Source organism: Nicotiana sylvestris, chromosome 2 (genome assembly GCF_000393655.2).
Source record: "Nicotiana sylvestris chromosome 2, ASM39365v2, whole genome shotgun sequence".
Classification (NCBI taxonomy): domain Eukaryota; kingdom Viridiplantae; phylum Streptophyta; class Magnoliopsida; order Solanales; family Solanaceae; genus Nicotiana; species Nicotiana sylvestris.
Window position 1 is genome coordinate 55,963,187 of NC_091058.1, and position 17,248 is coordinate 55,980,434.

Sequence of the window (17,248 nt, forward strand, 5' to 3'; positions counted from 1 at the left end):
CTTCATTTCTTTTGAAGTATTATTTTTTGCGTAATATTATAATTCAGAAAAACTTACTAACTTTCGTTGTTTTTGAAATTATAAAACGTGCATTTACATGATTATATATAAACTAATAATTATTTTCATAGACTTCATTTAAAAGTTAATTAAATTAATGCTAATATACTTTATTGAGGAAGGATCGAATTTACTTTAAATCTTGTAACTAGAATATAGTAGTAGTGTTTTTTTTCTAAATTTAAGTAAGAGAAAAAGTAAAAAGAAGCTAAGAATAGTGAAAGCGAACGTGATTCTCGCAGTAAAATGTTTTACAGTTTTGGTAAATAGCAGTCTCACGACAGAGAAACAACAGTTCGCTGCTGCTACCAACACTGAATAAAAGCTCTGAAGAAAGAAAAGAACACAGGAAACGCCAGAAATAAAACCGCTTACTATTTATTTTCTATTCTGTAAGTGAAGCTCTCCCTATTTTTTCTGTTCAAAAACCTAAATTTGTTTTCAGGATTAATAAAAGGCTGGATTTCGAAATTGAGCTTCGTACTTTGTGTGCTTGCATGTATGAAAATTCATGTATGAGGTGTTCGTTTGAGCTGTTTAAGTTTTCAATTGCTTATGAGGTGAATTTTTCTTATGGTTTGCATATTTTGATTTGAAATCTATCTTTATTTGTATCGTAATTGAGTTTATGTGCCGAAAATGTTGAAATATTATAATGCCTGAACTCTGAAATCTTTCGTGTTATTATCTAATTGTATTTCATTTTTGAATGTTGAATTTAGAGTTAGCATGTTTTTGCATTAAAAATTGAAGAAATCTCAAAAGGAACGGAAAATTGGATTTGAGCTTAGCATCTTCCGTTATTTGTTTCTTTTCTGGTAAGGAACTTCTGTTATTTGTTGTTTACCTCAGAAACTTAACTGGACTATGTGAAAATTCATGTAATTTTAAGGTTGATTTGTAGTTTGAAAGATTAAAAAAAAAAAAAAAGAGTAAAATGTGTCTGTTTTAATTGCATAAGTAATTTGGATTTGTTGCATGGATATTCGAGGGAAATGGGCTTATGTGTAGAAATGTTGGGATATGAGAAATGAAGAAGTCTTGTCATTATATCTGAAGGTTGAATTTAAGTTGTGTATGGAATTACTTATGCTCGTGCAGGTATATTTGTGGTATAGTATGTGCTATTTTTTTTGCTGATCCATCCTTTTCATTTAACTGCATAGGCTTGTTAATTTGGGGATTCTGTGACTAGCAGCGTCATGACGTCCTCGCTTCATTATCATTCAGGTTAGTTTCTGTATTTCTAGTACACTATTTTGTCGGTGGTATAGATTTGTTTCTCGAGTCCTTAACTGTGTTATGTTGAGCATGAAATTAGCTTGATTCACATGTCTTTCATTACTGAATGATGTCAGTACCCTTGCCCTTCTGCACATATAGTTGGATATGAACCCTTACTCCCGTGGTAGGAAAATCTGGCACATTTTTTGTGCGATTCCTCCAATTTTCTGAGTTGAAGCATATTCATGACATCAAATGTGCAGCTTGAGAAATTTTCCATACTATTGTGGCAGATTGTTTTTTTTTTTAATAAGTATTGTGGAAGATTGTTAAGAAAATGAAGGCAGTTGGAAGAATGCCTCTATGCATCCCTTGGCTAATTTGGAATGAAAGATATAGGTTCTAAAATAGCTAAAAGGATGTAAAAAATATAAAGATAATGTTGTAAAGCAAAAATCCCAGTATGTATAGATAGTCAAGATTCAGGAGTACTTGTTAGATGACACTGGTTGAGCCGATTATCTTTTAATGCGCTCTTTTGATGCATTCATGGTGTGTTATCAATGAAAAGTTGTCTTATCAAAAGATTTTGGACTTATCAAAAAAAAGAAGAAAAAAAAGAAATTTCTGCCAATGTATGCTTTTGTTTCACATTCAATTTGTAAAGAAACAGAGTCACCTCAGACAAAAGCAGAAGGAGGCTAAAGTAAGTTGGGTATGTGCTTTTGGTTACATAATGAAAAACTTTTAATTCCTGTGTTACTGCAATAAATGTCAGATGGTAGTGAGAATGAACAGCCAGAGAAGCAATCAGAGGCTCACAGCGAGTCTTCATCCCCTGCTATTGGAATGTCTGTCCCTGGAACTGTAACACCAAATATGCACTATGTGATGCCCGCTCAACTTGGCAATGAAAATGCTATGGTATATTTGAAGCTCATATTAACTTCTACTGCCAGATTTGTGAATGTCGCTATTAAGTCCGAATTTGATATCTTCTTCTATGTGTTCATTATTCTTGCTGACCGACATGAAGGTCGCGGAAATGAGGATGTTGAGATGGATGTGTGGGCATACTAGGTTGGATAGAATTAGGAATGAAGTTATTCGAGACAAGGTGGGAGTGACCCCTGTGGAGGCAAAGATGCGTGAGGCAAGGTTGAGATGGTTTGGGCATGCTAAGAGGAGAAGCGCAGGTGCCCCTGTCAGGAGATGTGAGAGGTTGGCCTTAGGAGGTGAGAGGAGGGGTAGAGGTAGGCCAAAGAAGTCTTGGGGAGAGGTGATCAAGCGGGAAATGGCGCAATTTGAGCTAACCGAGGACATGACCCTAGATAGAAGGGTGTGGAGGTTGAAGATTAGGGTAGAAGCTTAGTAGGTAATTGTGTGTCTCCCTTTGTCTTCTGTAGCTCGATAGTATTAGCGCTAGTAAGGTTCCCTTTTTTCCTTAGTTTGTTATATTCGCATGTCTCGTTTCGTTGTTACTTGCCATTGGTAATTTCGTAGTTTGTTAGCAGTATACTTCTCTCACCTTCTTTAGCCGAGGGTCTATCGAAAACAGTCTCTTTGCCCTTCCAGGGTAGGGTAAGGCTGCGTACATCCTACCCTCCCTAGACCCCACTTGTGGGACCACACTGGGTTGTTGTTGTTGTTGTTTTTTCTTGCTGACAGATGCAACCACCCTCCTGTTCATTCGACCAGATCTGATCCTAGAAGTGTTAACTTTGAATGAACTAGGGGTCTCGTCAAATAGGCTATAGATATCTCAAGAATCAACTGATTGAAAACAAAAGAGTTAAGGCATGAAATTATACTGACGATGGTTCTGTGAGTATTATCATTGCTGCACTTGTTAATAGGCTTCTTTGTTTTATGAGATGAAGTGCAGTTGTTCATATTTGGTCATAACAAGAAAAAGTTATGTGGTTCTTATCTTCCTTGACCACTTTGATACTTGAAATAGGGAACCGTGTATAAAACTTGACCAAATAATTGAATGTTTAAAATCATGAAAGCCCAAGTTGATAATAAATAGGTTAAGGTGGGGCATAATGGAACTATGATTGCGCTTAGGATTCTTGTATCTAGGGATGAATCCATATGATGCAAAGGATGCCTAGGCTATTATTTTGTGACAGTAATTTCAGATATATGAATGAATTGTCTGATTTTTACGTCAACCTATAAATTGACAAAAGTTGCTTATTAGATAGCATAGCAGAATAGCTGGTGTCGTTCGGACAATTTGAGAAAGTAATAGGTGAATATGAACCTAAGAAGATGCAGATTAATGCATCAAGTCATAGTAGTATTCCAGATGTACTTGGAGTAGGATGGGAGATATATCTGCTTATAGATTGTCATGTTGTCTCCCTGGCTGATCTAATAAGGGCTGATAGCCTCTGACTGAGAATTAGAAAATTTGCATATTTCTCGAAGGAGTTAGATATTGCTTTTGATCACTACTGATAAAAACGTTCAGTTGTGAGAAAAAAATACCCTGTCTAGTGTGTGCTTATGTAAGTTGCATAAACTTTTTGAATGGTGACGTTAACATTGACAATACGTATTTCATGACTTTTCGATATTTACGACCTGTCATGGTGGATTTTTCAATAACTGAAGACCTTGGAATAGTTTAAATTTCCATTTTGGGCTTGTCTTCTGGTATTTTCATTGGTCTTGAAAATTGGAATGACTAGGTTAGATACACACACTTTTATTTTGATCTCCCTATTTGGTTTTAAGTAAAATCCTGTTTTACAAGCTTGGTGTTATTTGGAACTAATTCTCTAGGCATTGCTTCGTTTTCAGATTGCGAGATCTGTTTGTCACTCTTTCTCTAGGAACTGCACTTGCCACAATTTGGCTAAAACTTTCGTGTAGGTCTGTTGGCCTAGAGTTTCGTTTAAGGTAAGTCTTTGTCCTATAGGAGGGATACACTAGCAGAATTCTTTGATCACCATGGGAGGGATGATCGGAATCAAGTAGACTCTTGATGCAGCAGCTTGAAGCATACAGTTAGTTATACTGTAAATGCTTGTCTAAATGCAAATGCCTTTTAAGTTTTGCCAGCTTTGAATGAAATTTAGTGCTATAACTGTTTCCAACTGTTGTTGAAAATTTGTGGTTCTTATTCAGATCGACTGCTGCCTAAAGATTAACCTGGAACTGGATGTTTTATCTCCCTCCCTCTCTTACATTTGACATGCATAACACCAGCTATGCTAAGTATTCTTAGTAGGACATCCATTTTTTATTGGACAGCTTTTAAAGAATCTAATGAGACTATAGATCTTTAAGGTACCAGTTTAGGAATTATTTGAAGCCCATTTTTGTGTCTACTAATTCTGGGATATACACTTTGGTGATTGGTTGTCTTGCTTCTATTTTTATGATAATAAATCTGCATCAATTTTTAGTTGCAGGCTCAAACAGCTTATCCTTATCCGGACCCATACTATAGGAGCATCTTTGCACCATACGATGCACAGCCTTATCCTACACAACCTTATCCAGCACAACCAATGGTATTAGATTTTTCTTAACATTTTTCATTTGGAATTCATCTCAGAAATGTCCCTAAAAAGTTAAGAGTTGTATTTATGCCATTTTCTCTCAGGTTCACGTTCAGCTTATGGGAATTCAACAAGCTGGTGTTCCTTTGCCATCAGACGCAATAGACGAACCTGTTTTTGTTAATGCAAAACAGTATCATGGCATCTTGAGGCGTCGACAATCTCGCGCGAAAGCTGAGTCAGAAAAGAAACTTCTGAAAGCTAGGAAGGTATTTTCTCGGAAATGCATTTTTGTCTTGTTATTTGTTAAACTTTTTAGAGCCCCAAGAAATTAGATTGTCACCAAAAATGTTGCTTCAGTAGTCCAGTATTCTATTTACAGGTTATTTACAGGCGACCTGGCAGCTTGATCTTGTTTCATCCGCTGATTTATCATTTCCTAGTTTAACAGCCTTCTAGATGTTAAAATTGCAAGTTATGCACATACTTTTAAGGGTCTATGCATTTCTAGTCCTATTAAAATAACACATACATGGATTTGTTATGTTAGGATTATAATACATGAATTGTTTGTTATACTGTGGATAATATATAGGGATTATTATGAGATGAACAATTATGTATGGGTTGTTATATATCAAGTAATATGTAGGGATTGTTATGCAGGGATTGCTACTTTGAGGGCATCTTTGGTAGATACTTCTTGGTATACTAATATCTGCATTTTGTCCCACTTAAAATAATACATAGATTTCAGCATAAGTTAGGTCGATATTAATAGTGCAGAGTCTAATACCAGAAATAATATACTAAGGGGTCGTTTCGTTTGGAACAAGGCTATTCTAGGATTAAAATCCCGGTAACTAAACGACCCCTAAGTTATTACTGTAGAGTTGAACCTAACATTGTATTAGTTATGCAGAATTTATTCCATGATTATTTTTCCTTATGAGGCCAACCATACAACGCCACAATCTTAAATTTCTTTTACTAATGTATATACTGCGGTATGCATAGCAGAGCAAGTTCTCAAATGGATGTTTTTGCTGGACTGTAACTTTAGACCCCTCTTTTTTCTATTGCTACACATAAAGATCTTAGTTTGCTAGTCTGCCATATTATTTTCACATTACATTGTACAAAGGTTTTTGATGCAACAAAAGCTCTTAATTTTAGAACATCTATATTGTTGATCAGTTGTCCATCAAAGTTGCTCTAATCTTTGGGCAAACATTTGGATGTAATAAGAAAAGACCCTAAATTTGGAGCTGGGGAAAAATCCTCTTGCTGTTTGACATCCTTTCATTAATTACCTTTAGAGGGAGCATCATACAGTTGCAGGTTACATGTGCTGTAGTTTCAAATTCACTCCCTGTTTTGAAAGTTCAAGTACAAGAAAGAAAGCAGTTTTGGCTAATTGCTTTTTAAACCTTCTTATGCATTACATGCTGAACCTGATGTAGCCTATTAAAAAAGTTTTAAAGCCTGTCTTTGGAATTCTCGGGTTTAGTGATCTAAATGGATAATCCTCGTTTGTGAAATTTTGAGAGCTACTCACGGTTCCGTTTACTCTTAGTGCTTAATCTGTTTACCACGACTTAAAAATTATTCTAATTTAAATGGAAATAGCGGAAGTATATTTGCACATGCAGCAATGAGAAAGCAACAAAAATGTCAATTAAATATTTCATTTGTAAAATAAACATAATACTGCAATATATAATGCATATTTTGTGGCTAATTTATCTACATTGGTTCTGCTCCAAGTCTGCTTTGGATCCAACAGAATCTGGGTTTGACTTTTGTGTTAGAAGTCATCATGAAGAACTAACACCTCAAACTGGGATAAAACAGGATCCCTTTGCTCCTAGGAAATCTGGATTTAATTTTCTAAAGGTTTCTATGTGTTGTTCACGGTAATTTAGGGGGGGGGGGGATCACATGAAATTTTAGCTATCCTTTTTGTACTTTCAATATCCTTTCCTTTTTGCTTTGTGCGTCTCTTTTCTTCCAGGAAAATGCTTTCGGAAGTATTCTTGCTTTTTTCTTTTACTGAAACTTCGTTTTTGATTGTAGACATTCCCATTAACATCAAATAAAACTGAACAAACAGAAACCTCCAATGCTCATGTTCTTTGACCTGGGCTCTCCAAGGCTCTTTCAATCTCAGACCATTCCCCTGGACTACCTTCCTGCTACTGAAATTTATGTGATGATTTTGACGGCTTTTCAAATCTTATTCAGTCTTATATAACTGAAACAACGTGATTCCATTTCGGGTTCGTAATTTGAGGATCATCTCCTAAAAAAAAAAAAAAATTATCTATGATTTAATTTGTGTATCCAGAAAGTTATGGGTTCTGATCAATAATGTGTTTTACTCCCTAATAAATAGCTCAAAGATGAATATCAACTGTGCTGGACCATCTCTGCCAGACCCAATATCATACAGTTGGTAATGAGGTGCCTTACCCCATGATAAAAGTTCTAATATCTGTTTCTGAGGCTATGTTATTCCAGCACCAATACCTTGGGAAGCTCACAGTGCAAAATAATCTTGCAGCCCTACTTGCATGAGTCACGCCATTTGCATGCACTGAAAAGAGCTAGAGGATGTGGGGGTCGTTTTACAGCGAAGAAAACTGATAACCAGCCGAAACAGGACGAATCAGGTGATAACTCACAGGTCAACATTAATCTTGACCCTGGAAAAAACGAGGTTGCTTCTGCAGAGAATGCCTCTTGATTTATGCAGAAATGCAATATCAAGAGTCTTTGTGGACCATGAAAACAGCATGCTTTCATCAAAGTGAAACTGTGGTAGCTGGACAAAATCAGTGTGATTATGGTGTTCTGTATGTTTAGCTCAGTGTAGAAAGATCAGAATAGGCTACTTGTTGAGAGTCACAAAGTGGTCACTGGGCGTATATTCTCAAAATACTATCTTTCTGAGCTTGTTCGCAGACATTTTTCTTATCCTGTTGATTTGTAATTACTTCGAGATTTGTTCAAACTGTAGCTCTGGTAGCTTTACAAAATATCGAGTCAGAAAGTAGAGTTACAACATTTGACAATATGTTCTTTTAGGTTAGGAAGATAAGCTTTTAGTGCTGCTGGTTGATGGACTCGCATTTCGAAGGTCATGCATTTTTGTGTCAATATCTCGGTAATAAGGAAAGTTTCCACTGTGATTACTGGTGCTTGACTTTTGTCTTGCAAAGCAACAGGTCTTATATTCATATCCTCTTGTGTTTACGTTCCCTTTCACGGTGGCTCTGGTAAATTTTGGAAATATTGAATGAGGAAGTAGAGTTCCTTGTACAGTAACATTTAAAATTAGGTTCTGTTAGTTTAGGGTAATAGAGGCAACTTGCTATTTCCAGTTGCAGCAACGATTACATATCCCATTTGAGAAGTGAATCGCTAGGGGAAAAAAAGGTTTAATACATAAATGCCACCTTTAGTTGAAGACAAAAGGGAAAAGGTCCAAAGTTGCCCCTCTATTATGGTATATTGTTTACTTCTGTCATTCGTTATATTTTTCGTCCAAATCTATCCCTACCGTTAACAAAGTTTGCATAATTGCCCCTAACCCTAACGTCCCTCCACTTAAGGCAGGCAATTATGCAAACTTTGTTAACGGTAGGGATAGATTTGGACAAAAAATATAACGGGTGGCGGAAGTAAACAACATAACATAATAGATAGCAAATTTTGGACCTTTTCCCAAAACAAAATCCTTGTTAACACGGTCATTCTTCACGCCAACGTTTGAAAAAAGTGCCTAAAATCCCTCTCGTGCACTTTAAGGATCTGTTTGGAAAGCCACCAGGTAATTGGAATTAATGTAATTACACAGCCTAGTAATTACGCAGTTGTGTAATTACGACGATTTGTTTGTTTATCATAATGTAATTACAGTGTAATTACAAGTTTACTGTTTGGTTGCACAAGTGTAATTACACAGTTCAATTAAATTTTAAATGAAGTAATTATCAAAACTTAAAAGTTAATATAATAAATATATGCTCTATAAATTTTTATAAGTAAAAATGATACTATATTTGGTATTTAAGATACATATTTTTTCGTGAATATACATTAATTAGTAATCATATATTTATAACTAATATTGTTAAAATAATATATATATTTCAAATTAATAATATTTAGTTTAGATACTTACAAAAACTAAAAACATTTTCGTGATTAGTTTCATGTTTGATAAAATAAATTAATATTTATAAATATGTCATAATATTATTCATATGTTTGACAAAACTAATCTATCAATTCTAACTAAAAAACGAACAACGTACAATGTGAGTCAATACTACTAAAACAAGTAAATTGGAATCACGAAAATAACACAATTTCAAAATCCCAAAAAAAAAAAAATTACTTTTACATATATCAAATTCCTACATAATAATAGTAAGTTCGACTATAACTTAAGATTAGAACATAATAAGTTTGTAACCACATTCAACAACGAAATTTCATTTTAATTGCATCACTCATTATATGCCAAGTTTGTTAATGACTCGTTATTTCTACTATTAGGAGGTGTAGTTTCCAAAAATAGAATAATAAAATAAATAAATAATAAAATATAATCAATTGCATGGAATCACAAGTAAAGGTAGAAAAATAAAAGATAATTAATGTACAAAGATATTAAAAAGTAAAAATAAAATTAAAAAGGTAAAATAATAGAAATCAAAAGTTTTAAAGAAAAGAAATTAAAATAAAAACCAAAAGGAAAGAAACTAAAAAGTAACCTTGTAATAACTCAGTATAATTGGACTTGAGAGTATAATTACACTCCTCCAATTACACCCAATATCATGCTGACCAAATAATTACTTGGTCAAACAAACATGTCAAACTGTATAATTACACCCAAATCTAATTCCTTTGTGGCTTTCCAAACATGCTCCAAGTGTAATTGACAACAAAAGGATAAGTTGAAAGAGTACTTATGTGCTTACACTTAGCTATGTAATCAATGCTAGTCTATAGTGACCAAATAAACAAATTTTGGGCAGACCGGTTCGACTTATGTTTAACCTAAAGATCGAGCATCACCTTTTGGAAATCCAAGTTACAGCAACAACAGAACACATCTAATACACCCGTTATTCAATGACCAAGTTCTCTCTCAAATTAGGTACACAATTACTGCATACAGAAATTAACTCCACCCATAGACCAATGCAGAATTCATATACCTTGTACTACAGCAAGAGGCCTGGAAGGGGTAAAAAGACTATGTAACAGGTCGGAAATCTAAGTCACGCATAACCCTTTCTGGAACAAAAACAAGAATCATAATTCAGAAGCCAAAGAATTCAGTGAGTAACCGAACAAGAAGAAAGAGTCAAAAATCTTCAACTCATCGCACAAAATTTATGTCTTGACATGATGTTTCAAACAAAATGAAAGCTAATTAAACAAACAAGTCTAACGCTCTTAAAGCCTTAGGTGTTGGTAGCCCTGGTGTAAATCTGCTGGCTAGCATGGGCAGACACCATCCTGATGGACCCTCTAGCCATCAAATCCCTAATTGCCTTCCTAGCGAGGGATCCACTAATCTGCAAATTCAAACAAATGAACAATATTAGCACAAAATTATCAGGATATAAAATAAGATGCTTTACCAACAACTTACTGTCAAACCCATTAAAAGCTGAAACGTCATTAAGACTAGAAATTCTTTCATCAAGAATGTATGTGCAACAAATCAAAACCAATTCTCCCAAGCAGATCCACATAGTTAAACACCTTCACCTGAAATTTCTACAATACCTTGCTCAGATATTACTTTTTGAACATATATTTAAATCTTGAGCACCCTAGCAAAATTCCTTCATTTGCCACAGCTGCCACATCCAGAACATTTATTTAAATCTTGAGCACCCTAGCAAAATTCCTTCATTTACCACGGCTGCCACATCCAAATCCAAAACTCCCATTTTCCCTTTTGAGGAAAAACAAAAATGAACTTATTCCTCCGACAATTCAACCAAAAACTAAACCCCTTCCACTAATACAATTGCCACCAAGTACTTCAAAAATCTATAACACACATGAGAAAGTCTTAATATTATCCAATGATGTCTTATCTTTTAATCTCACCTTGCCTGAAAGATGAATTGGGTTTTTAAACAAAGTCCTTAAAAGCACACTCAATTTCTCCCAAAATTAAGCCAAAGCCCATTCTTCCAATCACGACAATCCGAAAGTAAAGATAAACTAGCAAAAGAAATTTCTATTCCAAACACAACTTGAAGATCAAGTCTTCATGTTATAACTCTTGGTAATCAATATTTCACTTAGCAAAGCATAAAGATAAAAGGGCATATACCAAGACACAAAATTTACATATCATGTTAAATTTGTATTGTTACTCTACATTAGAGGTAAAATCCAGTTCTAGAAACAACTTAAACATTACACATTTCCTATGTAAAGGGACCAATAATTCAATTAATTTAAAAATGTATAGTGAAATATCACACAGACAAAATCAGAATATATCAGTAAACCTAAGGCAACAATAGCGCAATTACCGCTTATTTCGACAAAACCCATCATTGTAAGCAAGCATACGAAACACTTCACAAAACTTTAAAATCAACATACTATAAAATTAGATCCATACCCTTAAACGATCGGAGAGGACGGAAGGGGTGATGAGCTTATACTTGGGAGCTTCAGAGAGGAGCTTGTCGTAAGTGGCCTTATCGAACAAAACCATGTTGTTCACCTTCTCCTTTTGCTTTCCCTTGCTCCACTTCTGCCAATTCACAAAAACCCCCAACAACATTAAAACCCTCAAATACTCCAACAAAAACAAACAAATAAAGTCATATCAAAAAGGAAAAAAAGCTATGACCTTCTTCTTCTGCTTTCCACCTCCAGACTTGGCGGGTTTGGACGATGGAGGAGGAGCTGCCTTCTTTGGAGCCTGCAAAAATGGCCAACATATCAGCATTCAATGCTCAAACATATATATGTAATATCAATAGAGCGGTAGAGAAGCTTACCATTGATGGCGGAACTGCGTAAGGGGGTAGGGGGTAGGGGAAGTAGCGGAGGCTAGGGTAAGAGAGGAGGAGAAGTGGAGTGCGAAGAGCAAAGGCGCTATTTCTAGACCTGTATGTATACCTGGGGGTTTCTAGGGTTTTTTTATTGGATCATCTCAGATGGGCTTAACTTATTTTGGGCCAAGCCTTAAATACATTACAAATATTTGTAGAAATATAACACTTTTTGGGTAGTTTTAGTTTTTGATCCCGTTTGTTCATGGGCACAACTTTAAGGTCAAAATTAAAAGTGTTACTCATGTTATAATAGAGATCAACACTTATTAAACTTGAAGTTTTGCACGAATATTCTGGACTATCCGTTTTGAAGGCTATTTGTGACTAGGGGTGTTTGTCGGTCGGTACGGTACGGTATTTAGACATTTCGGTTCGGTATTTTCGGTATTCGGTTTCTTAAAATCCTATATCAATACCGTACCTAATTATATTCGGTATGGTTCGGTTTTTCTCCTTTCGGTTTCGGTTTATTCGGTTTGGTAATTTCGATTTATTCGGTGTGAATACTAACTAGTGCATAGAGCCATACACTCTAATATTCTTAATTAAAGTACTCAAAAATACAAAATTGAAAATTATTTGTTGACAAAAAGTTTGTCCAAAACTAGGAAATATCGACCCAAATAGAGAAAATTGTACATTAAAGAATATTTGATCATTAGAAATGTCTTGTTACTTGTTTAGAGTTAATTGATGAGCTTTGAGAATAAAGGAAAGTAAAATTTTAGATTTTTTATATTTATGTTATAATTGATAATATGTGTTTTGTGTAATATAATATATATTTCGTTATGGTATCGGTATTTCGGTATTTTATTTTAAAATACCAAATACCATACCTAATACCAATTTTTTTAAAAAACTTATACCAAATACCAAATACTAAAATTTTCGATTTCGGTACGGTAATTCGGTATTTACCAAATTATGCCCAGCCTTATTTGTGACCCAGTTTTAAGTTTGTTTATTAAAACGTCTAGCATCTTCTAATGCATTTGAAAAATAAGCACAACACAAATCTGTTCCACATTTTTTTGATTATTTAAACTATAAAAATTACACGGAACACCTTATTTGATCACCTCCATTTAATTTGTACTCACTTTTTAAAATATTTTTAACTAGTACCCAAAGTAAATAACTTCATGTCTTTTTCTCCTCTTTCTTCTTCTTCTTCTTCTTCTTCTTCTTCTTCTTCTTCTTCTTCTTCTTCTTCCTCCTCTTCGGATGACAGCGATTTTATATGGTGTTTGAGAATATATTTTAAGGTAGTTTATGATGTTTTACAGTAGTGAGTTGTTGTAGCGATTTATTTTTTACCATTGTTTAGGGTTTCTTCTTCTTCCTTTGCAAAATGAGTTCGTTGGATTTATTGTTGTTTTAACAAATTTATTATTGTGGTTTTGTTCTTAATGATATTGGGAGGTTATGTTTCAAACTTGAGCTTATTTGGAGTTGATTTAGATATTAAATTGTATATTAAATTGTTAAAATTTGAAGAGCAACTTTATGTTTTTGGGCAATTTGCACTTCAGACATATTTTGGCCTTAAGTACATGAAAACATTGGTTGCACTTCATGCCTATTTGGCCTTAAGTGCAAAATTTTCACCTAAGACTTATTGGCCTTAAGTGTATAAAACAATTGGTTGCACTTCAAACATATTTGGCCGCAAATGCATTTGAAGTGCAATTTTTTCACTTTAGACTGTTTGGCCTTAAGTACAAGTCATTGGTTGCACTTTAGACCTATTTGGCCTTAAGTGAAGATAATTTTTCATTTCAGACCTCTCTGACCTTAAGTGCATGAAAATATTTATTACACTTCAGACTAGGGCTGTGCACGGATCAGATCAGATCGGATTTAGCACATTTCGGATTCAAATTTCGAATTTCGAATTCTGAAAAATGCAATCCGAATTATATCGGATCAGATCGGATTTTAAAGTGTGGATCGGATCGAATTTTGGATCGTATTATTATGCCTCAAAGTTGCAAACTAATATGTATATTTTCTTTATAAAAGAGGCAATACATTAAGAAAAATTCATGTTTATGCAATTATGAGAGTACTATGATGCCAATATAGCTAAATCTAGCAATTGTAAAGGAAATAACTTGGAGAAAGATGTAAAGAAATTACTGATTATCCGAAATTAAAGTGTAGTATTTATACATTGCCTAATAATTTCGGATTTCGGATCAGATCGGATTAAAATATACCAATCCGAATTCGATCTGAAATCCGAAATTTTAATAAATACAATCTGAAATCCGATCCAATTCGAAATTCAAAATCCGAAATTGAATGGATCGGTTCGAATCTCGGATATCTGATCCAAATGAACAACCCTACTTCAGACCTATTTGGCCCTAAGTGTATCTTAAGTGTGAAAATTGAAAATGACACTTTAGACTTAATTGACCTTAAGTGCATTGTACTTCGTACTAATTTTTTTAATTTCAGATCCGATAAGTATGAAGTTGATCGTAAAATAAATAATTTTGCATATTTTTTTTTGCAAAGTGGGCATAGTTTCAATTGTGACCGTAACATCATGCATAAATACAAAAGCGCTTTTGAACTTCGGAACATTATGTTGGAGTTTGAAACTTTTTGCATATGAAAATTGTGCTATAATTTGAAATTTGATTGTCCAAGCTTTTTCATCATACACCACGGATTGATATATGTATTCATAGCACATTGATCAAATCTACTCAAATCAAATATGAAATTCATCAATTGGCAGCCATCACAACATTCCGATGGAGGAAATGATCCCTTGTGGCCGCTTACACTTTGAATAGAATAAAATAGTCCTTTTCATATTTCGTGTGTGTTATTTTCAGATCTTTTGTGTAAAATTAAATACCGTCAGCACAAAAAACATAAAATTTAAAATAACTTTTTAAAGGACTGCAAAACCAATTCTTTCCCAACCAGCATGGTCAGTCTTTTTTGCCCTTTTACGTATTAAAGTAAATTTAATACCTCTGATTCAACATGGACATGGTATTAATTTAGGCTATCTTTTAAACATAGCTTTAGCCATCACGATTTCCTTCTAATGCTTCTAAACTCACTTTTCAAATGCTCATCTGTTTTTTACACATAAATAAATAAATATATAGATTAAAAAATGTTAAAATATGTAGAAGAGTCATAAAAAGTGCTCGACATGTCTGCTATTTGTCATTTATTTCAACTTTATTTATTTAATTTGATTTTATTTCTAACAATGAATATGGTCCGAAGATAATATATAACATTGTACTCTTCTATATTCAAGACCCAATTATGAATCATATTAGTTTAAGTGAATGGTTCAGATAGCAGCTTATACGTACTGAAAGTGTTATCTTTTAAATCATTGCCATTTTGTGTTCATTTATCTATGAGAAATTTTCAGAAACTACTATTGTTTAGTGGCTATTAACTTTTTATAGTTATCATATACATAATTACTTTCTATAGCTATTATTCAGTAGTTACTGTAGTGTATTCGCTGTATTCACGCTACTGTATTCATAAATATAGTAGCAAAGTCACCTAAAAATAGGGGGTTATAGTTGTACGTAATTGTATTCACATGTATCGCGCCATGTATTCATGAATACAGTAATGACAATCACCTTAAAAATAACTATGTCCAGCTGTTTAATAACGGAAATAGGATCAATTAGCGTGATACACTCATAATATAATTCAACAAAATCAATTCTAACATGCCTCGTTATTAACCCAATTAATTAGAACTAGTATTAGTACCCGCGCGATGCGCGGATAATTAAAAAGAACGATGTACACCATAAAGTTTAATATGTTAGTGTTAATACCATCTTTACAACCAAACATTAAAAATATATTAAGGCTCTGGTAAAACTTTCATCCCATCTCCTAATAAATGTTCCATAATAAATAACGATACCATACAATTTGCTTGATATGAATGTTCCACGAAAAATAATAATGTTATACAATTTGCTTGATATGAAGCATGTGCCTAAGGGAACATTATTGTAGCAAATGCTCGTGGACATAATTTTCCAGAAGTTGTCCTCTGTATTGAGGTTTATCACTACAAAAAGGCATGGGTAAAAATTCAATAATTTTTGGTCTTTGGGCGACAATTTTTGACGGAAATGAGAAACAACATATATTGTATTATTGATGAGATAATGAAGAAGACATGCCAGAATGATCTTTAGAAGGAAACTTAGTTGTCATCTAAAATTAATGCACACTATCAGATATTTTGATTAAGTGTAGAATAAAATATATTCAAATACATCAATAGCTTGGATTCTAGGAAGCCAATAGATCTCATCACGTCAACATCAGAATCTAGATGAGCTTCATACACTTGGACTGCAGATAACATAGTCACAGGCCACTGTTCTATGTCACTACATGTGACATCTTTTTAGACTTTCTCAATTCATCTAGCTTATATTATGCTCTCTGCAATAAATTATTCAACTTTACATTAAAGTAAAAAGTTGCATACTACCACAATATAGAATTTCCCAGTTTCTGGTTCTTTGGTCCTTGTTGTTGTCCACCCAGCAGCAGATGAGGATTGCTAGTATAATCCATTAATATTCTCCATTTCACACTAATCTGCAAGCTCTAACACGACAGTATCTCTCAAATATGATAAAAATTTGTGGCAGATTAATCACAACAACATGACAATAAAATACACAAACAGTAACCAATAATGACAGAGAGTAAATCATATATAAAGAAAACAGAGAAATACTTAATTGACTTCAAGATTCTAGGAGTGAGGCGCTGGAAAAAAAGATAAAATGTCATATCTGATGAACTGCCACATAACATAGTTATACCAAATTAAAAATATTAACTAAAGAAAATGATACATAAGACCAAAGAATCATAAGACAATAACAATACTCAATAATTAAATGATAAATCATTTAATAATAGCTCTTCCCATAGTTGCATGAATTCGATCTCCCTAAAAAAGAATTAAAAAGAAAGTTAAGTTAGTAAAGGCGCATAACTTGAAGAAAATACATCACAACTCGAAAAATAACAACAGCTAAAAGAGTATGCACCTTTCATCTTGAATAATTAACTCAATTGAATTAGGATTTTCTGGTTTCTCGCGGTCTGGAACGTGCCATAATCTAACAACACGAACCTTCAAATTCCAACTCATTTTGGACGTTGATATTTCACTGATATAGTTATAGTTTGGAGCTATACTTTGCAGTAGTTTGTGCGTAAGCTAAACCCTAAGCAATGTAGAGAAGTCAAACCTAAATAAAAGTTGCTTAAATAAAATTTCTGAGGAAAAACTATCGAAGTAAATCA

The 17,248-nt window shown here is 33.8% G+C and overlaps 2 protein-coding genes across 8 annotated transcripts; one reads left to right on the forward strand and one right to left on the reverse strand.

Moving 5' to 3' along the window:
• The first annotated feature begins 329 nt into the window (after positions 1–329).
• LOC104212184 (nuclear transcription factor Y subunit A-7) lies at positions 330–7,990 on the forward strand. Of its 7 annotated transcripts, none has more exons than XM_070167900.1 (7): positions 356–452; positions 783–878; positions 1,227–1,290; positions 2,063–2,208; positions 4,704–4,811; positions 4,904–5,068; positions 7,363–7,990. In XM_070167900.1, exons 3-7 carry the CDS (start codon positions 1,263–1,265, stop codon positions 7,543–7,545), a joined length of 630 nt encoding a protein of 209 aa, XP_070024001.1. In that variant the 5' UTR covers positions 356–452; positions 783–878; positions 1,227–1,262; the 3' UTR covers positions 7,546–7,990. The 7 variants fall into 7 exon arrangements, with proteins under 7 accessions (XP_009759701.1, XP_009759702.1, XP_070024005.1 ...); XM_070167901.1 differs by having other exon boundaries at positions 408–620; XM_070167903.1 differs by lacking the exon at positions 356–452 and adding an exon at positions 513–620 and having other exon boundaries at positions 4,710–4,811.
• A 2,116-nt stretch (positions 7,991–10,106) lies between these two features.
• Positions 10,107–11,967, reverse strand: LOC104212185 (small ribosomal subunit protein eS25). Its single transcript, XM_009761401.2, has 4 exons — positions 11,849–11,967; positions 11,698–11,769; positions 11,464–11,598; positions 10,107–10,393 (listed from the first exon to the last, which is right to left on the reverse strand). Exons 1-4 carry the CDS (start codon positions 11,849–11,851, stop codon positions 10,280–10,282), a joined length of 324 nt encoding a protein of 107 aa, XP_009759703.1. The 5' UTR covers positions 11,852–11,967; the 3' UTR covers positions 10,107–10,279.
• Between the last annotated feature and the right edge of the window lie 5,281 nt (positions 11,968–17,248).

Excerpts from the sequence above, each read along its gene's own strand:
- LOC104212184 (XM_009761399.2), top strand. The coding sequence starts at position 1,263 with ATGACGTCCTCGCTTCATTATCATTCAG. Across the intron at positions 4,812-4,903 it reads CTTATCCAGCACAACCAATG|GTTCACGTTCAGCTTATGGG; the intron begins GTATTAGATTTT and ends ATTTTCTCTCAG. Across the intron at positions 5,069-7,362 it reads AACTTCTGAAAGCTAGGAAG|CCCTACTTGCATGAGTCACG; the intron begins GTATTTTCTCGG and ends ATAATCTTGCAG.
- LOC104212185 (XM_009761401.2), bottom strand. Across the intron at positions 11,599-11,697 it reads GTGGAAAGCAGAAGAAGAAG|AAGTGGAGCAAGGGAAAGCA; the intron begins GTCATAGCTTTT and ends GTGAATTGGCAG. Across the intron at positions 10,394-11,463 it reads TCCTCTCCGATCGTTTAAGG|ATTAGTGGATCCCTCGCTAG; the intron begins GTATGGATCTAA and ends TTGAATTTGCAG.